General features: G+C 36.4%; 1 protein-coding gene and 2 long non-coding RNA genes across 10 annotated transcripts in view; 2 read left to right on the forward strand and 1 right to left on the reverse strand.

Moving 5' to 3' along the window:
• The window catches only part of ndrg2 (NDRG family member 2), a 108,055-nt gene that overhangs the window by 19,198 nt on the left and 66,494 nt on the right, over positions 1 to 22,363 (reverse strand). For all 8 annotated transcript variants that reach the window (XR_012382395.1, XR_012382394.1, XR_012382393.1 and 5 more), the window contains 6 exon segments: positions 5,624 to 5,744; positions 3,070 to 3,132; positions 2,804 to 2,864; positions 1,173 to 1,259; positions 1,035 to 1,091; positions 103 to 206 (listed from right to left, as the gene is read on the reverse strand). Coding sequence is in view for 2 of the 8 variants with exons in the window: in XM_005160380.6 (XP_005160437.1) it covers positions 103 to 206; positions 1,035 to 1,091; positions 1,173 to 1,259; positions 2,804 to 2,864; positions 3,070 to 3,132; positions 5,624 to 5,744 (493 nt within the window). In the remaining 6 variants the exon portion in view is untranslated.
• On the forward strand, positions 14,091 to 22,351 carry LOC141375261 (uncharacterized). The gene is made up of 2 exons (XR_012382994.1): positions 14,091 to 14,258; positions 20,980 to 22,351. It is a non-coding gene; the product is annotated as an uncharacterized lncRNA (long non-coding RNA).
• On the forward strand, positions 15,313 to 19,404 carry LOC141375263 (uncharacterized). The gene is made up of 3 exons (XR_012382996.1): positions 15,313 to 16,252; positions 16,448 to 16,888; positions 17,774 to 19,404. It is a non-coding gene; the product is annotated as an uncharacterized lncRNA (long non-coding RNA).

Raw genomic sequence — 22,363 nt, forward strand, 5'->3', positions numbered from 1 at the left:
GCATGACTATTAATTATCATTAAGCTGTTTTGTGAATACCACTCTGCCCATATTGCTGTAGTTAACTGAGTATATTATGAGTGTATTATGTGGTGTTTTTACCCCAGGTAACTCTTCCAGAAGAGCTCGATGTTGAGCAGGTTTGGTGCTTTAGTGATTCTCTCTCTGTGAGTTTGGATCAGCTCTGTGTTTGCAGACAGCTCTTGCTGAAACACACACAGCAAACGTCAGCATTTGACTCGTTACACAACATTATAATGACTGAATTATTACTATTATATTAGAAAGCATATTACTAATCAAAAATGACTATCTATTTTTTTTTACTTTAATTCTATTAATGCAAATTAAAACCCATATATACAGTTAAAGTCAGAATTATTCGCCCCCCTGAATTATTAGCGCCCCTGTTTATTTTTAATCCCCATTTTCTGTTTAACGGAGAGCCGATTTTATCAACACATTTCTAATCATAATAGTTTTAATAACTCATCTCTAATAATTAATTTATTTTATCTTTGCCATGATGACAGTAAATAATATTAGACTAGATATTCTTCAAGACTCTTCAAGTGACATTTAAAGGCTTAACTAGGGTAATTAGGGTAACTAGGCAGGTTAGGGCAAGTTATTGTATAATGATAGTCTGTTCTGTAGACTATCGAGAAAAAAAAAAATATATATATATGTATATATATATATATATATATATATATATATATATATATATATATATATAAATATAGCCTAAAGGGGCTAATAATATTGTCCTTAAAATTGTGTTTAAAAAATTTAAAACTGCTTTTATTCTGGCCTAAACAAAACAAAAAAGACTTTTTCCAGAAGAAAAAATATTATCAGGCATACTGTGAAAATTTACTTGCTCTGTTAAACATCATTTGGGAAATATTAAAAAAAAATCAAAATCAAAAGGGGGGCTAATACTTCTGACTTCAGCTGTATATACATATATACAGTGAATTATATACACAGACCTATAAATGTGCAACACTCATATACACACACACACACACCTGACTGAAGAGGTGACTGATGATTTGGTCTGAGAGGGAAGACGTCAGGTTGGAGAGCTGGAGAAGAAGAAGCTCATGTTAATGAAGTGTCTGGGATTTAATCTCTGTGTTTCTGAAGACAGACTGAAGGAGGCAAACCTTATGTGCGGCCCAGTCCATCCAGCCTCGAGCGTTTGGGTCCACATTGACCAGAACCAGACCCTCCACCGCCTCAGGGTTATTCAACTGATAGGAAACACACACACATCAGACAAAGACACTATTTCAAACGCCAGTGCGCATCTGCAGACAGAAGCTGAAGCATACTGATGCTCAAAACACTGAAAACCTAAACTGCATTCATTTTTAGTAATCATCAGTGTATGCTTTTCAAGTTAACAATAATATAATGCACTGTCATGATGATGATGATCTTATTTTAGCGTTTCTCATTTTTACTGTATATTTAAATATCAGCAAAAATATATATAATATTAACGCCTTGGGCTGTATTTATTCATGTTTTATCCAGCAGATGGCCGCATTCAGTCTTTGAGCATCTGCTGCTGATTTCTGGGTTGTATTTAATATATTTTGGGTTTCTTTAATATATTTAAAGGTAAAATAGAGGGTAAACAGTTTGTCCCTATTACCACAAGTGAGGGGAAATTACATTAAAGTTAATAAATGAAGTATTCACCTATTATTAATAATTCACTTCTAACTTTTATTAATTAGTATTACAATAATTTCATTAAATGTGATTTTATCTTTTTTAATCTCATGTGCCACATGATAATAGTGTATAATGTACTTTGAGATGTAAGTTTGTTTTAAGTGCTTTACTGTATAGTTAAATCATCTTTAAGATTTTTACTTTATTTGAGTGTATGCTGGCCACTTCTTTTATTTGTTGATAAAATAGTTTATTGTATTATTATTTGTTGCTATTGTTAAGCATTGTTGAGTCTATAAATTAATTACTTAATTAATTAATTTATATTTACTTATTTAAATGTATATATTTATTTTTGCCTTTTGTTATTTTTTGGTCAATATATATATATATATATATATATATATATATATATATATATATATATATATATATATATATATATATATATATATATATATATATATACTTATTTTATTTTATATATGATTATTTTATTTATTTATTTTTATTCATTTTTGGGTATTTTATTTATTCATATTATTTTACTTATTTATTGGCATTTAAATGTCATGTACTCAATGACTCTAAAAAGACAATAATATTATTTTATTTTATATATTTATTCATTAAAATGTATTTAAATACTTTTTATTTTATTTATTTATTTTATATATTTTTAAAAATAATATTTTATTTTTTATTATTTTATTTTATATATTTATTCATTAAAATGTATTTAAATACTTTTTATTTTATTTATTTATGTTATATATTTTTAAAAATATTATTTTATTTTTTATTTTTTTATTTTATTATTTATTTGACAAATTTTCTATTATTATGTTTTTTATAATGTTTATTTTATTTATTTTTGGTCATTTTATTTTTTTTAATTTATTTTATGTATTTGTCAACATTTAGATGTTACTTCATAACTCCAGAAAACAATAATACTATTATAATGGCTTTTCTGTTAATGAAAACAAGTATTGTGTGATTTACACAGAAAAAGGCAAATATATATCATATAAAATACTGATATAAAATATATATCAAATAAAAGAACAATATTTAATAATGCAGAAATGCAGAGGTCGGTTGTGTGACTTACAGTGAATCTGGACAGAATGTAAGCGCCGGCTCCGACTCCAACACCGATAATTGTGCGGAAACTAAACACAAATAAAATAAACAAATCAATCAACAAATAAATCTTGATTTAATGATGTTTCAATGTTTTTACTGTGGGAATAAAATATTAAAATACAGAAAATGCAGATGTTTGTGCAGTGCTGTAGATTGCAGACATCAGTCATTTCGCTTTAAACATTAAACTTTATATACAATTAAAATATTCAACAACTTTAAAAAACTCACTTAAAAAACTGCAGGACAGCAGGAAGCATCTCAGAGACCTGATCCATGGACGCATACTGGTATCTGTTAATAATAAAAAAATAATAATAATATTAATACACTAATACATATATTAAATTTTAGAACAGGCAAAATATAAAAATAGTCTGTGAGTCACAAACCACTGACACCTTCTAAAGACGTCTCGATAGGTGTCAATAGACACACTTTATGCATATTAATGTTTTTACACCTTTTTCTAGCACCCACATCTCAGCAACCATACACACATTAAATACTCACAGATGACAGAGAGATGTTTCAAAACATTTAAAAACTATTGTATATCAAGTTATTTTGTCTTTGCAATTTCTGACATATTTTGGAGGATATTCATATGCTGAATACTAGTATCTTGCAAAACGTGGCAATACCCTTGAATTAATGTGCAAATGAAAGGCCTGACTAGGTTAAATATGTTAATTAAGCAAGATGTGTTAATCAGGAAAGTCATTAGACAAGAGACAATCAAAAAAATAATCATTTCTCAAAAGGGCTAATCATTTTGACCTTAAAATTCTTAATAGAAATGAAAAACATTGCTTTTATTCCAGCCAAAACTAAAAGAGACCTATTTGCAGCACCGTGTGGTTTCAATAGAGTCATTAAACTGCAGAACTTGATGAACATACAGCATATAAAGTATTACCCTAACAGAAACATTCAATTCAGTAATATTCCTCTGCACTCAGCAGAATATCTCTTCTATAAAACTGATGCTCACAGCAAGAAGGTCGCTGGTTCGATTTGGGTCAGTTGGCATTTCTGTGTGGAGTTTGCATGTTCTTCCTGTGTTGGCGTGGGTTTCCTCCGGGTGCTCCGGTTTCCCCCACAGTCCAAACACATGTTATAGGTGAATTGGGTAAGCTAAATGGTCCATAGTGTATGTGTGTGAAAGAGTGTGCATTGGTGTTTCCCAGTGTTGGGTTGTGGCTGGAAGGGCATCCGCTGTGTAAAACATATGCTGGATAAGTCGGCAGTTCATTCCGCTGTGGTGACCCCTGATTAATAAAGGGACTAAGCCGAAAAGAAAATTAATGAATGAATAAAACTCATGCTGTGGCCTTAAAGAATAACCAAACTGCCATTAAAACACACTTTAGCCAATAAGCAATAAGGGGTGTGTCTTGTAAATATAGTGGGAAAAGGGGCGGAGCCTGTTTGGTTACGAACATGAGACAAAATTAATTTAAAGTTCCCTGAAATTATAATACAATTTTTAGATATTAGTATCAGTCTGTTATTTTTAAAGCATGTCTATAAGCTAGTGTGCTCCAATACAGTTTAGTATAGGGGTGTCCAAAACTATATTTTAGTTAAACATATTTTATACATATTTAAACATATTTTAGTTAAAACCCCTATTAAACACACCTGATCCAGCTAATCAAGCTCTTTCTAGGTACTATAGAAACGCCCAGGTAGGTGTGTTGAAGGAAGTTGGAGCTAAACTATGCAGGACAGCTGCCCTCCAGGACCGAGTTTAGACAGCCCTACTTTAGAAGATATAAACCTGATATAAACATCCCACACTTACAGTTTGTCCCTTCTGCCTAAATCAATCAACATTTTGTTTCACGTCGCCCTGTACTTCAGTTTCTCATCAAATCTTCTGACCAATCAAATGCTTCCTCGTGTCTGACATGCCCCACCCCTTCTTCTCAATGGCTGTTTTGTTGATGTGCTTTAGCTCAGCCACTCACACTGGCAGAGCAGTGATAAAAACAAAGTGCTATTGGCAGTTTTTTAAGGGGAGGAGCTACTCTGTGTCCTGCCCTCTCTTCATTTTTTGCTTTTACCTTTAAGCTAAAAGGTCAACAATGAAAATCATGCTTTATTACATGAAGAATAAACTTCATAAAGTTAAATGTTTTGGAAAAAAAACAAAACATATGCATATACACATAACATATACAGTTGAAGACAAAATTATTCAAAAATTCATGATTTATTTTTTATATATTTCTCAAATGATGTTGAAGAGAGAAGTGATGTTGAAGTATTTCGTATAATATTTTTTCTTCTGGAGAAAGTCTAATTTGTTTTATTTTAACTAAAATAAAAGCAATTTTACTTGTTTTAAAGCCATCGTAAGGTCATTATTAGCCCCCTTAAGCAAAATTAGTATTGCATTGTCTCCAGAATAAACCACTGTTATACAATGACTTGCCTAATTACCCTATCTTTACCCTAATTAACCTAGTTAAGCCTTTAAATGTCACTGTAAGCTGAATACTAGTGTACTGAAGAATATCTAATCAAATATTATGTACTGTCATCATGGCAAAGATAAAATAAATCAGTGATAAGAAATGAGTAATATAAAACTATGATAATAATTCTGATTTCAACTGTATGTTGGTTTGATGTAGGCATCTGTTATAGACTATAATAGACAGAACCAATGGGAGAAGCAGCCAATTATGGTGCTGTATCATGAATTCAACACCACTGTTGACCAATCAGCTTTAATGACTAAACAAGCCGCTATATACAGTATTAATGAAGCACATACCCTGCAGGATAAACCGCGGCACCCTCCTCCTGTCCCGGAGCATCAATGTGAACCACGGTGAAGTTCTTCACAATCTCCTGCATCTCCTCAAAGCGAAACAGGGTGGAGAAGCAGCTCTTACCTGGGAAAGAGTAACAAATCAATCAATAAAAACATCTAGTATTTTCTTTTAATACTGGATCTACCAGAATTACCATAGAAGTCATTCTTGGTGTTCTCATATAAAATATGAGATATGTCATATTTTCACCTCATATTAACTTTCAAAGCTTTTATTGAGGTGCTAAAATTAAGCTTGGGGTGTCTGTCATCATATTTTATTAAGTCATCAATATAAAAATACCATCTTTTTGGTACTGTAATACAGCCTTTAAATATAGTAAGGATGCCCAAGAATGTCCTTTTGGCCAATCAAATGCTTTCTAGTATCTGACATGCCCTGCCCCCTTATTCTCATTGGCTGTTCATTTAATTCACTCGAGTATAAGCACTCTCACTGGCAGAGCTTTGAGAAAAACAAAATGCCTTTTTAAAAAATGGGAGGAGCTACTTTATGTCCCACCCCCAACCCAGCGAGTTTTTCGCGGCACTAATTATGCTGTTTTGTAAGACAAACGTGGTTTATACTTTTACAATAAGGTTTATTAGTTAATGTTAATTAATGCATTTACTAGCATGAACAAACAATGAACAATTCATCTACTACATTAACAAGCATGGACTTGGATGTTAATAATGCATTAGTAAATGTTCAATTATGATTAATAAATGCTGTACAAGAGTTGTTCATGATTAGTTCATGTTAGTAAATGCATTAACCAATGAATCTTATTGTAACGTGTTACCCAAACGAGAAGTAAAGTCATGTTATTGCCAACAGAAATGAATGTTTTTTGATAGCAGGAAGTTGCTAGGCAACAGAGGCACGCATATTTAAAGTCAAGGGAAAAATTAGCAGACACTAAAATGCATGTGGTCATTTTAAGCGCTATGGTAGTTAATAGAAATACTCAGGATTTTTTTGTGTTTTCATTTTATTAAAATAACAACTTTAGAAGGAATTATACCAACACTGTAACATCGCAATTCGTAACTTTTTGATTTAGTGGCAAATTCCAATGAAATCGTACAGTCTCATTCATACAATTTTGTAGGATTTGCTCGCCCCCCAATGATGATTGGGTTTAGGGCTGGGGGGTTTAGTGCCACCTTTTAAAAATCGTAAATTTTCATATGACTGATTTTCATATGATATAAATTCATACAAATCAGCCACTAAACTGATAATATGTAAAATAGGTATTTTCCTTGTAAGATCAGGCTGATTACACACATATTTGGTAACAGTCAAACAATTATGTGTGAGTTTTATTTAAACAAAGCTATTAAATTGCAAAAATGAAAAATGACCACATCAAAATGATGGCCTGTTAACAGATGTTCTAGGAAAGTGTGTTCTTAAAACACTCAGTTCTCTATTTAATAAAGGAATTGTTCTTTTGAATCGCACCATCTTTTTATTTAAACTGGTTTTACTTGGTTTAATTTAAATAAATAAATAAATAAAAACTGGTCTGAACGCAATATTATTGGCTCATGACTTCTAGTGAATAGGCAATAGATTTTTTTGTAGGTAATAGAAACGGATGTCTTGTAGACTTGTTTCAGTTTTGGAGCACTTGGTTTTGCAAGTTAAAAACACTCATTAAGTGTTAAACCACATGAGCTGAGTGTGAAGAGCTCATCCGTCTTTAAACCATCGATATCAAAATTAGATGCAACACTTGTACTGCAAAAAAGGTCTAATGTTCAAGAAGCTATTTACTCTTTCACACCTGCCCCTTTTCAACACAACAAATATCAGCGTTCGCTGAGCATTTGAGACCCGATTGACCATTTCTGCTCTTCAGCACAGACTCGACCAGACGTGTTCATTTACACCAGATCAAGACCAGCACAAAGGTAAAACTGCAGTATATTGAAAAGCTGAATAAATGACAACTCTATCGCCATTACAGCTTATTTGATGTAAAATTATGTAAAAGAAATGCCTTAGATTGTCTTTATCTAATAACATTCAATTCAATTCAGCTTTATTTGTATAGCGCTTTAACAATGTAGATTGTGTCAAAGCAGCTTCACATAAAAAATCATGGTAAATTGGAACAGTGTAGATCAGTTTGCAGCGTTTAAATTCAGTTCAGTTCAGCTCAGTTCAGTATGGATTAATAATCACTACTGAGGGCCTAAACACTGAAGAGCAAATTCCTCTATGAGTAGCTTTACTGATCCCAAATCATGCAAGCCATTGGCGACAGCGGCAGGGCCGGAGTGGGACTCCTTTTGAGCTCTGGAGTTTCAAGCCTTAGACCGGCCCACCTTAGTCGACAACTGACTATATTAAATAACGTTATTTCCAATTTAGTTTCTAATGACACTAACACATCTTTTTCAAGGACACAGCTGCTTTAGAACTAAAAATGTTTTTCATGAATATAAGAACATTAATTCTTTATAGATATCCAGTCCTTTGTAACGTTCGTCTCACACACACACACACACACACACAATATATATATATAGAATAAGAATAAGTATTATAAGTATTATAAGAATAAGTATTGCACTGTCATCTGCTGCTATTGATGTCTACTCTTTTTCTCTCCTTTTTAGATTTCTGATCAAGTTATGTCAGATTGATTAATGTAGTTGAATCATCTGATATTAATTGAGCAGGTGTAATATTCATTAATATTAATTAATATTCACTAAGGTGCCGCTGCTTGAAGTGGAATGATAGTTACATCATCATTAACCTGCAGGCTGCATTTTGCTCACGGGGCTGCGAGAAAATAAATAAAAAGAGCGGGGCTGCGGCAAAATAATGAATAAAAATAGTGTGGCTATGGTCAATTAAATAAATAAATAAATGAAAAAAGTGCAACTGCTGACAGTGCAAGCAGCTAGGGACACCGACCCTCGTGGCCAAAAAAACGGACCGGCCCACCAGAAATTCTACCGGCTCTCCCGATTAGCCAATCAAGGTCTGGACAGCGGAGAGGGGAAAAAAATCCACCAATTGGGGAAAGCAAAGAAAAAAAAAAACATTGAGAAAAACCAGACTCAGTTGGGCACCACCATTTCAATCCTTGCATTGAATGGATTGTCTTGAAGATGGTTTATATGATTCGAATAAAGAATAATAATAAAAAAAAATCTCCATTAATGCACACTCATGAATCAAACACATTGAGACTTTAGATGTTTGACTCTCTGGCACCCATCTTACTGTATAATGCACAGGTCTGTTTTTGTCAGTGGCAAACTTACATTGTACAATGAAATGATATTAGAATATTTAGCAAAGATCATGATCCATTATGCAAAAATTTATTTTATACAGGGTTTAAACCCAGTTGTGTGGCAACAGCGTGCAACAAAATAGCCACATACTTATTAAATTTTAAGTTAAACTATATTGTCGATTCTGCTTGGCACAAAAAGAAAAATTGTCTTAACACTGGATTTAAGACAACAATTACATACATGCAACAATCACACAATAACAACACTCAAGACAATAACATAAGCTAAAACATTAAAAAACATTATTTGCCCCTTACAAACTACTGCAGATCAAACAGTGATCCGATTTAAAACATTACTTTTATATTAATTATTATTTTTATTATTATTTATTAGAAGCTCCGGTTTCCAAACACATGCACTAGGTGAATTGAATAAACTAAATTGGTCACAGTGTATGAGTGTGAGTTTAAATGCAAGAGTGTATGGATGTTTCCCAGTACTGGGTTGTGGCTGGAAAGGCATCTGCTGTGTAAAAAATATGCTGGAATACTTGGTGATCCATTCCGCGGGGGTAACCCCTGATAAATAAAGGGATTAAACTAAAGGAAAATGAATAAATATTCAGACTTGATAAAAGCAGTCTGCAAGAAACACTTGGACATTCTCCCTTTGTACGTGTCATCAAGGGGGAAAGCACCACACACTAGTGGCCATCTCTCCTTTATTAACATAAATGACCCTGAGTGAGTGAATTTACTTGACTGTCACCAAAATGGCACTATTTGGCTTAAAGCCTAAAAGGGTCAGTTTCAGAGAGTTTTAAAATATTATCTGTGTGGTATTTTGAGCTGGACGTCACGGTGGCGCAGTGGGTAGCACGTTCGCCTCACAGCAAGAAGGTCTCTGGTTCGAGTCCACCTGGGTCAGTTGGTGTTTCTGTGTGGAGTGTTCTCTCTGTGTTGGTGTGTGTTTCCTCCGGGTGCTCCGGTTTACCCCACAGTCCAAACACATGCGCTGTAGGGGAATTGAATAAGCTAAATTGTCCGTAGTGTATGAGTGTGTATGGATGTTTCCCAGAGATGGGTTGTGGCTAGAAGGGCATCCGCTGTGTAAAACTTATGCTGGATTAGTTTGCTGATGCGACCCCAGATTAATAAAGGGACTAAGCTGAAAAGAAAACGAATGAATATTTTGAGTCTAAACTTCACACACAAACTCTAGGGACATCAAAGACTTTTACTGTTTATTACTTATTACTGGGAACTCTTAATTACCTGATATTTTAACCGTGTAGTACATTTAACAGCGATAAAATCAAGAAAGAATGGGATAGGCAGCCTGATCTCTCAAGGAAATGTAACTATTTTACGTTTTGTCAGTTTAGTGGCTAATTTCTACCAATTTATACAAGTTTAGTCAGATGAAAACATATGATTATTAAAAGGAGGCACCAAACCCAACCCTCATTGGAGGATGAACAAATCATAGTAAATTGTATGAATGAGAGATCCTGCAAACCCATATGAATCCGCCACTAAATCATAAAGTTACAAATTGCTGTGAGTTAGCGTTGGATTTAGGACACATTTTTATCTGTATTGACACCAGTAGATTATATTAATTATATTAGAGTGTGTGTGATACTCTAAATGTGTGTGTTTGCAGGATGAAATCAACATTTGTCTTGGTGCTCCTGCTCATGACTAGTGTGTTCAGTGACGGACTGAAAAACATCAATTCCAGCGGCCAACAACTGGAGAAGATCCCGGACTGGCAGAATCGCTGTCAGAAGTGGCACAGTAGAGACCCATTTGACACATTTAAAACCAGACACGTTCTCCCACGTAATTTTAATAATGCAAATAATAGTGACTGGGTAAATTGTTTGTTAGATAAAGGCATTTGCGGCAAAGAACCTATTCAATCCTTCATCAGAGATGGCTCAATTAAAAATATCTGCCAAAACAGCTATTGGAAAATAAATACCAATGTATGTGTCAGTGCGGATAAGTTCAGGGTGTTCAGGGTGAAGAGCACTTTTAGAAATCGTGAGTGTATAGTTAAAAACATAACTGAAGGTGATTTTTATGTGGCTGTTTGCTGTACGTTCATTAAGAAAAGGCTGTTCAGGCCTTTTCACTTTGATTATCAAACTAGCACTGCACCAGACACTAATTATACTTGCATTGAAAAACCAAGTTAGTTTTACTTCACCAGTATAAGACGTTTCCCAAATGCAAATAAATTTTCAGAAGCTTCGCTGCCATCATGTAACACATTAAGCATTGTGTTTTTTTTTTTTGTATCATCACTCTTGATTAAACCAGTGGCTGAATCTGTCTGTATCAGTGAATCAGGTCCAGTCAGGACATAAAATGTCGCTGTTCTTCCTAAACTGTCCATCAGAGTTCCTGTGATATCTGCATGCTGATATTTCATCTATCTGCCAAAGCATTTCAATAAAAGCCAATTTTGCAGAGCACACTTTTTGTACAATCTCTGTTCTTCTTTAGTTCTGAATGAAGCAGCTCCTTTAAACTTTAATTTTTTGAGTGTTTGCAGAGCTAATAGGAGAGGTGGAGGCATCGCTGCCCTGTTTAAAGATATCTATGAGTGTAAACAAGTGTCATTTGGTGACTATTTGTCTCTGAATATCTGAGTATAGCACTAAAAGGTGCTCCACGCATCTTACTGATCATTATCTACAGACCTCCAAAATATTCTCCAGCTTTTATTGAGGATTTTACAGAGCTGTTATCAATTGTAACCTCTGAATTTGATTATTTTAGTATTGCTGGGGATTTTAATATTCACATTGATAATCCAGAAATCAATGCTGTAAAAGAACTGATGACTGTTTTTAACACTTTTGATCTGACTCAGCCAATCGTGGAGACACTCTTGATCTACTTATAACTAAGGGTTTACTAATTCCATCAACTGTTGTTAAGGATCTGATCATTTCTGTATTCTTTTTTTGATATATTGATCACCCCAGCCATTGAAGACAGATCTGATTCTGGCACCTCTCCTGTTCAACCTTTACATGCTCCCTCTGAGCCAAATAATGAGAAAGAACCAAATCTCCTACCACAGCTATGCTGATGACACTCAGATCTACCTAGCCTTACTGCCTAATGACTACAGCCCCATTGACACCCTCTGCCAATGCATTGATGAAATGAGCAATTGGATGTGCCAAAACTTTCTTCAGTTAAACAAAGAGAAAACTGAAATGATTGCGTTTGGGAACAGAGATGAGGTTCTCAAGGTGAATGTGTACCTTGGCACTAAAGGTCAAACAATAAAAAATAAAGTCAAGAATCTTGGTGTGACTCTGGAGTCAGATCTGAGTTTCAACAGTCATGTCAAAGCAGTCAGTAAATCAGCATACTATCATCTCAAAAACATAGCAAGAATCAGATGCTTTGTTTCTAGTGAAGATTTAGAGAAACTTGTTCATGCTTTTATCAGCAGCAGGGTGGATTACTGTAATGGTATTATCGGTTCAAGATGTGCAGCATGTGCAAGATACAAGGTGTGCATCCCTAAAACTAGGGATACTGGAAGCCTGTGCTGGCATTTCTCCTGCGGTGTTGCTATCAGTGTGTGAAGAGTGGGAGAAGAGGGTTGCATTGACAATCCAACACAATGGGCAGCACATTGAACACATTTTATAAGTGGTCAGAAACTTGTAAATAACTCATGAAAGAACGCGTTAAATCCAAGCACACCATTGATTCTCTTGTGAAATTCCCAATAAGTTTGATGTGTCACATGACCCTCTTCCTATTGAAAAAACTAAAGTTGGATCCAAGATGGCCGACTTCAAAATGGCCACCATGGTCACCACCCATCTTGAAAAGTTTCCCCCCTCACATATACTAATGTACCACAAACAGAACATTAATATCACCAACCATTCCAATTTTATTAAGGTGTATCCATATAAATGGCCCACCCTGAATATCTATGCCTAATATGCTATGGCCATTAAAGTAATAATTGTTTCATAAATTGTTATTGTTGTCTATGATGCAGCAAGTCCAAAGACTGTGTGTACACCATGATTTTACATGACATTCATTTTAATGTGTGATATGGGTAAAAAGCAGTCATAAATGAATATTTCCTCAATTTAAATTGAGGACCTGGAAACTATTCCAGACGTCCAGACATCATGACCAAAAAGTGAAGAGAGGAATTAAACCAACTGCCTAAAGTATTACACTTAAACACAAACACACAAACACACCATTACCTGGCAACATGGATGTGAAAATCCTCAAATATACACTCACCGGCCACTTTATTAGGTACACCTTACTAGTACTGGCCATTCTCCTCTGGCATCAACAAGGCATTTGCACCCAAAGAACTGCCACTCACTTGATATTTGCTCTTTTTCTGACCATTCTCTGTAAACCCTAGAGATGGTTGTGCGTGAAAATCCCATTAGATCAGCAGTTTCTGAAATACTCAGAGTTGCCCTTCTGGCAGCAACAACCATGCCACGTTCAAAGTCACTTAAATCCCCTTTCTTCCTCAGACTGATGCTCAGTTTGAACTGCAGCAGGTCAGCTTGACCATGTCCACATGCCTAAATGCATTGAGCTGCTGCCATGTGATTGGCTGATTAAAAACTTGCGCTAATGAGCAGTTGGACAGGTGTACCTAATACAATATGGCCAGTGAGTGTGGTGTGTGTGTGTGTCTATATACATATATTTATTAAAATAAGCCTATATATATATATATATATATATATATATATATATATATATATATATATATATATATATATATATATATATATATATATATATATTTGACCAGATGTTTCAGGAACATTTATTATTTAAACACTCAATTCAATACAGGAATTGTTCTTTCGGGTCATCCCTTCCTTTGGTTCAAAAAACTGGTCTGAATGCAATATTGACTCATGGATTACTTCTAGCGAACAGGCAATTAAGCAAATATTTCTGGGTTATAAAACAACTGATGTCTTATGAACCTATTTCAGTCCTCAAATACACTCTGAGGTTGTTTTGCTAGTTAAAAGCACCCATCAACTGTTAAACCACATGAGCTGAGTGTGAAGTGGTCATCGGTAAAGCATCAGCTATAGGAGAGAACTAAACGCAACACCACTTGTGCTGCAAAAAAAGGGTGTTTGTTTAATTTCCCAGACACTCTTTATCCCCCGCTGCCGTTTTAACACAATAAATATCAGCGTGGACTGAGCATCTGAGACACGATTGATGATTTCTGCACAGACTCGACAAGTTGTGTTCATTTACACCAGATCAAGACCAGCACAAAGGTAAATCTGCATACTATACAAATGAATTAACAAGTTAAAACTTCAAGATTTGAATAAATGAGCAGCATAATGCAATTAGAGCTTGTGATGTAACATACATGTAGTGTAAAAGAGAGAGTACTATTGATATAGTACTCAGTAGAAATACAATTGAATATGCAATATGAATAATACTCTGTATAATTACTGTATTTATATTACTGTGATGTTGGGGTAGGGAAATACCTTAATAAAATACAATTTAAAGGGAAATTTAATAAATAATATGAATAATACTCTGTATAATTACTGTATTTATATTACTGTGATGTTGGGGTAGGGGAAGACCTTCATAAAATACAATTTAAAGGGAAATTTAATAAATAATATGAATAATACTCTGTATAATTACTGTATTTATATTACTGTGATGTTGGGGTAGGGGAAGACCTTCATAAAATACAATTTAAAGGGAAATTTAATAAATAATATGAATAATACTCTGTATAATTACTGTATTTATATTACTGTGATGGTTGGGGTAGGGAAATACCTTAATAAAATACAATTTAAAGGGAAATTTAATAAATAATATGAATGATACTCTGTATAATTACTGTATTTATATTACTGTGATGTTGGGGTAGGGAAATACCTTAATAAAATACAATTTAAAGGGAAATTTAATAAATAATATTAATAATACTCTGTATAATTACTGTATTTATATTACTGTGATGGTTGGGGTAGGGAAAGACCTTCATAAAATACCATTTAAAGGGAAATTTAATAAATATTTTTAATAATACTCTGTATAATTACTGTATTTATATTACTGTGATGGTTGGGGTAGGGGAAGACCTTAATAAAATACAATTTGATTGGTAATTTAATCAAAAATATGAATAATTCTCTGTATAATTACTGTTTTAACATTACTGCAAGTGTTGGGGTGGGGGTAGACCTTATTAAAATACAATTTAAAGGGAAATTTAATAAATAATATGAATAATTAGTGGTAAAATTACAGCTTTAACATTACAGTGATTAGGGTGGGGTTATACGTTAATAAAACACTAGCAGGCACGTTCGAGTATAACCAGGCTTGTACAATAAACATTTTGATGCATAAACATGAACGGTGGTTAGCACTGCTCCTAACTAATTTACCAGCCATTTCATCGTCCTCATGTGTTGTTGTACTCTCACTGCCACTAGTTTCAACAAAAAATGTACTCAGCTTAGTACATTTGGCCGTATAAGTGTCTAAAACTATCTTTTTTTTTTTAAATTATGGCCTTTTCAGCGCAACTTTTGCACTTTTTATTATCCATATTTTATGTCTCGCTGCTCACAAATCTCTTAACAACTCTGTCTGGAGAGTCTAATGATAATTAAGTCGTCATTAACCTGCAGATTGCTCATGGGGCTGTGAGAAAATAAATAAAAGAGTGGAGCTGCGGTAAACTAATGAATACAGAGTGAGGCTATGCTCCAAACAAGTATTAACTAATTAAATAAATAAATAAATAAAAAGTGTGACTGCTGTGAGAGCAGGCAGGGACACCGGCCCATGGGCCAAAAAAACTGACCGGCCCACAGGGAATTCTCCCGGTCCTCCTGATTAGCCAATCTGGGCCTGGTTCAAACTAACTCACATGATTTTACTGATGTGCATGCTGGGATTCAGTCAGTAAATGTGTTTCCATTATTGTTTATGTGCATTGCATCTTATTAGATAAAAAGTTTACCCCACTCAGTTGTGTGCATCAGTTTTTATACAATGTGTGTACGTGTTTGCCTTTCCATTAAGCATTTTTAAATGTGATATTCGTAAGTGTGCACACAGGCTCATTCTGAAAACGTAGCCCTATATAAGTTTCTGGAATTATGTAGCCAGAGAAAAGTATGGCTGCGCTTCGTCTTTAAAATAAACACTAGAGGGCGGTGTGATGCCGTTCTTGTTTTCTGCTTACCAGCTGACCGCTCGCCGGCTTTTCTGCTGCTACCAGTTTGTCCAGTAGCTCGCCATGTGCGTCGGTGTAAGTCAATCTGTGGTTTTTAAAATGCTATTGGTTAAGTTTAGGGAAGGGGAAGGCTGGGTCAGTCGATCGGTCAGGCAGTTAGTCATTCAGTCAGTCAAACAGGCAGTAAACAGCGCCCTCTGGTGGAATTTCTATGAGAACAGCAGGCATGAATGACACTCACAGGGGGAGCCATTGTGCTACAATTATTTTTGAGATTATCCTTATTAAAAGATTCAAATAATAAAAATAAATAAATGTGTCTTGTTCAAAATGTTTAATTTGAATTTTATACGAGTATAATATTGCATTTTATTAAATAAAAAATTATACTATGAGTTGCATGCATTGGCACACACGTTTTAATTCAAAATCATTTAAAACAATAACACAGCCAAGTGTAAAGTGTTCATGAAGACGTAACTGTTTAGACTTTTAAATTTTTTTATCAAAATAAACTGTCAAATCGTACACACAGAAGGTTCCAGTGGATAGATACACAGAGAGTTTTTAATTTTTGTAATTTTATAACTCTTTGAAATAAAACTAACATATTTATAACACCCTGCCGTTTTCTAACTATCAGTGTATTTCTTTCTGACATTGTTATTTTTTTATAACAAAACAGTAAAGAACTGAGCATTTCTGCCTTAAATTACCATATTGGTCAAAATGACTGCATGCATGTCTGATACTTTTCACTGTGACTTTAAATATGTGTGCATTTTCTTGCCTGGCAACTTCCTGCTAACATAAACAAAACTTTCTGATGGCAAAAACATCAATTTACTTCAGATATCTTTCAAAACAGCAGATTCTGTGCTGTGAAATAGCTCCTGTTTGAAAGTGAAAATGAAAGCCAAGACCTGTAAGTGTTTTAGTATCTTAACTACATATTTATAGGCTGTATTACCAAAAAAAGATTATATTTTTAGGGTAATGGTGTCATTAAATATGATGCCAGACATTCAAAGCTTAATTTTAATATCTCAATAATAGTTTTGAATGTAAATATGTTGTGACAATATGGCGTTTTATATGAGAACGGTCAGAATGAGCAGTATGGTAATTCTAATAGTTACAGAATTCTAGTTCCACTGTTAATATATCCTACTCTCATGTCTGTGTTAACGCAGAATGAAGCGAGTGCACCGATGCCCATTCTGACCAATCACAGATGTTTCTGCTGAGCTCCTGAACACACAGGCATTCAGCTCATGCTGGTATGCTCTCTCATTGGCTGCAGCTCGTCACTACATCTGACCACACGTGGGGTTGAGTCGGCCGACTGCTCTGGAATATTTAGCATGCTGAATGTTTGATTTCCGTCTGCGAGGTGTCAGCGACGCGTCAGCGAGCCTCGTTGATACGTTGTTCAGTCGTTCACACATAAGGAGCGGCGAGTGCCGAGCACCCACAGATTTCTTCCCGATCACAGCCCGATCTGTCGGCGAGCTCGTTAACTTCCAAATCGGGCTCAAATCAGGCTTAAAATCCTTTAGTGTGAACTAGGCATAAATGGTCATAGTAACTGGATCAGGGTAGTTCAGTTTATAGTGTTTAAGTTCAGTTCAGTTTAGCTCAGTTCAGTGTGGTTTGAAGTCATTATTGAGAGTTCAAACACTGAAGAGCAAATTCATCGATGTGTAGCTTTTCAGATCCTGAACCATGCAAGCCAGTGGCGACAGCGGAGAGGGAAAAAAAACTTCACCAATAGGAGAGTGAAGAAAAAAAACCTTGAGAGAACCAGACTCAGTTCGGCACGACCATTTTAGTTTCTCCGCTGGCCAAAATAAGAGGGATTACACAAAATGTGTGTTTTTGTAAGTACAGACCTCAATAGATTTCAGATAAAATAGAAAAATAATATTTGGATGAAGAAATTCCCCTACATGAATTGTATATACTTGATTAAAGCTGACACATGAACAAACAGTCAGAATATTCACATTTTTGGAACTGAAATGTTTAATAATACTTCTGTCAAGATCGATTTTTTTATACCATACACATGTTTTTATAAATTTATTATGTGTCATATTGATACATCAGTTCTACTGGAGAAGAAGATTTTATTCTCTCAGTGTGAAGTATTTTCTAAGTGTAAAGCAGTTAATTTTCTCTTTTCAAAATGTATGTAGTGTTTGCAGCAAACATGCCAGCGTGTGTAAAATTACTGTGTAAGATGAGTATGCCTGCACAGGAGCAACACTAGGAGAAGGCTATGCTGGAGACTGATTGTGTAGAATAACTGAATATGTAAAGCACTGATTATATATGTTAAATACTTTTATGAAGCTATATGTGTCAGAAGATGGAATGAGTAACATTATCAAGTGATTATGCTATCATGATAATGTATGTAAACACTTAGTTCCTTTGCATACGTTGCATCTATGCTCTGCTGACATAGACCTGTGACATCTCTGCTGACCATAGCAAGCTGGCTGAGAGCCAAGAATAGCAGGACCACATAGAGCAGGGGTCTCAAACTCAATTTACCTGGGGGCCGCAGGAGGCAAAGTCTGGGTGAGGCTGGGCCGCAAAAGGGATTTCACAAAAAAAAAAGTCCTCAAATGTCATTATTAACAGTTTTAATTATTTCTTCTGAACATGAAGTGTCCTGAACATTAATAGAACATTAAGTGAAGATTATGAACAGTTCTTCTGAACATGGCATCTTTTGCCTACTTCTTGCTGCCAGAGACTTGACAGCGCTTCTTCTCACAAATCTGAACCACATTTGGCTTTAGAGCGGAAGCAGTTGAGACCCTCAGTATGGCTTGAAGATGATCATCATTAAGTCTAGCCCTGTACTTTGACTTATTGAAGTCCTAGGGAAAAAAGTGGGGGAACTCACTCAAAACTTCCATTCCCTCACCTAAAAAAAGGTGTATATATTTATAAATAAAACACCCCCACCCCACTCCAGTCACATCAGTCTGTATCTACCTATAATATATATAAGATGCAGGCTGTAGCTAGGTAGGTGGCAGGCTGCAGATAGGTAGCTAAGTGGCAGTGAGGGACGGGAACAGCTTACCTTGATTCTGGCCGGCGCGAGTTCCCTCCTCACTTCCCGCCCGTCACAGCGTCTGACAAAGGGGCGGGGTGCGTGGTGACGTCACCGGCATCCCCGCCCCTTTGTTTACATGGCGGGCGGGGAATGCCAGTGACCGCTGTGTACGGATAGAATCAGCGGAGCGGGGGAGCGCTCTCTCACCCCGCTCCGCTGATTCTGTCAGTGTACAGCGGTCGGCGCAGGCCACAAAATATTGCACTGAGGGCCGCAAATGGCCCGCGGGCCGCGAGTTTGAGACCCCTGACATAGAGTAAAAACTTATCCAAAAAAGGTCAAGAGTTAAAACAAGACACCTAGGGGTGTGGAAAATAACCTGTATAAAGATTGCGGAAAACACAGAGACTTTAGAAAGAGTAAGAGAAAGAGAGAACCAAAGATAGGAAATGTCCAGGAGAGACTTCAGAATGCTCTGGGGTCTGCTCTGCTCTTTCTCGGCTTTATTATGGAGAATAAAGTCTATTTTCTGATATTCAAAACCTCTGGTCTGATAATTTCTAATTGATAAGAAGTCGAATTACGACACTGGTAACTTTTTTTTATTTGCTCAAAACTATTTTAATTTAGTAAGAAAAAATGTTCGGCCATAACATTGTTATAAAACAAAACATTTCAGGCAGATTGCCTCAGTTTATTTTTAGCATTTTACAGGTGTAATAGCAGTTTCAGTCAATTGCTCATGCAAAGACAGACCTTACACCATGCATATGACCAACCCGGGCTCATTGTGGAAACGTAGCCCCGCGGACGTTTCTGCGGGCCGCGATTTACGTCCCGGGAGGTACGTATTCGAGCGTTTTTTTGTTTTAGTGGATTCGCGAGAGGCCGCTGTGCGCGCTTTTTCGCCTCTCGGGAGCGCGCGGCGTTCTCGCGCGAAAAGCCAGCGGATCGGGGAAAAAAAAAAAAAAAAAAAAGCAAAAGCCCTCGTCTTCGATTTTGACCGCGTTTTCGGATCCCGCCGCATTCTCGCCCTCATTTTTCGGATTCCGTTTTTTGTCTCACCTGATTTCCGGAACCCGCTGTTCCCCGAACTCGATACCGGTCGTCGTCCACCGCGGCCGGCTCCTCCTCCTCCTCCTCTTCCGGGGCCTCCTCTCCGCGACGCAACGCTGTGAGCTAGGCGGACAAACTAATTGCGTCGGGAAAACCCTCCACTCGGAGGCGAGCCGTCGGCCGGCGAGCGCGAAGAGGAGGGGCGGAGCGGCGCCACACCGCCCCGCATCGTTCGCTCGAAAAAAACCAAACGCGGCCTTTACGTACCTCCGGCCACGTAAATCGTGGTCTCCAGAAACGTCCGCGGGGCTACGTTTCCAGAATGAGCTTGGGTTGCATATGAGAAGTGATTGCATTCGCTTTTGGCCTTTAGGACAAAATCATTTTGTTTGCAAAACTTGAACGCGCATGCCCCTCAGTAAATGTGTAGTTGCGCCCCTGCTCGTGGGAGAAATCTGAGATCTGAAAAAGCATACACAGTGACCTCTGGTGGATTCTTGAAAACAAAAAACTGCACAAAAGCGTAGCTCCTAGGACGTTTTTGGTGCTCTCCAGAAATGTATACAGAGGTACTTTTTCAAAATGAGCCTGGGCAGAAAAACAGGCAGATGGCAACTCTAAACATCTGCCGCTCTTCTGCTTTCAGGATGAGGTGTGTGTTTCTCCTCCTGCTCCTCCTGACAATCAGCGATGGACTCTTTAATGTCACTCTTAGTGACGGTCAGCTGGAGATGTTATCTAACCGGTCATTTCCCTGCCAGAGAGCGCAGCGCAACAACGCATTCAATACATTTGGACGCAGACACATTCTCACAACAAGACTCAGCCGCAGACAGACACACGCTTGGGCAGATTATCTGAAGAATAAGAGACTTTGTGGAAGAGAACCGATACAATCCTTCCTCCGTAAAGACGACACAGACAGCGTCATAAGAATCTGCAACGGCGGAGGTGTCAAATACAGTGGGAACTTGTGCATCAGTAAGAGAAGCTTCACTGTGTATCTAGTTCGAAGCGTTCTGAATGGCTCACAGTGTCATATTCAAAGCATCGATAGGGAAGAAAGCTATGTGATTGTTGCTTGTGAGGTTATTGACAACCGCTGTTTGCCTGTTCACTATGAGGGTCAACATAACCGAAGACCATCGAGATGCGCTGAGACATGCAGACCTCCAGTTTCCTGAAGAACAACGCAGGAAGTTACAACCGTTAAAGGGACAGCTCAGCCAAAATTAAAACGCTGTCATCATTTTCTCTTGCAGTAATGCTTATTTCTTCTATATATTTTCTTTACTTTCTTCTAGATATTTTGAAGGATGTGGGAAACCTGTAGCTCAGGGATCACCAAACTTGTTCCTGGAGGGCCGGTGTCCTGCAGATTTTAGCTCTAACCCTAATCAAACGCACCTAAACAAGCTAATCATGGTCTTGGGTATACTTGAAACACCCAGGCAGGTGTGTTGAGGCAAGTTGGAGGTAAACGCTGCAGGGCACCGGCCCTCCAGGACCGAGACTGGTGACCCCTGCTGTAGCCATTGACTTCCTTTGTTTATTTCTAGTATGGAAGTCAGGGGTTAAAGGTTTTCAGCATACTTCAAAATATCTTCTTCAGTGTTTAACAGAAGAAAGAAGCTCATAACGGTTTACAATCACTCTGGGGGGGGGGGGGGGGGGGGGGGGGGGGTAAAGCAGCTCATTTGCATTTAAAGCCACGGGCTACAAAACAGCTAGACTGTCGATAAATTATCTGATGGGTATTTTAAGCTGAAACTTTACAGAGACATTCTGGAGACAACAAAGGCTCGTCTTACATCTTGTAAAAGAGATAAAAGAGGTTTATTAAACAATTTAAGGGCTACAATATTAGGATAAAAGATTGTTCCTGTTATTTTAATTAAAGGGGGGAAAAAAAGTGGGAAAATGTTCAATTTCTTCTTAACAATGTTTCTGTTTTAGAGGATGAAAACATTTATTCAAGCTCCTTTACATTAAATAAAAGGTCAGCTGTGGAAACTGTGTGTTTTTCAAAG

This window comes from Danio rerio, chromosome 7, assembly GCF_049306965.1.
Source record: "Danio rerio strain Tuebingen ecotype United States chromosome 7, GRCz12tu, whole genome shotgun sequence".
NCBI classification, from domain to species: domain Eukaryota; kingdom Metazoa; phylum Chordata; class Actinopteri; order Cypriniformes; family Danionidae; genus Danio; species Danio rerio.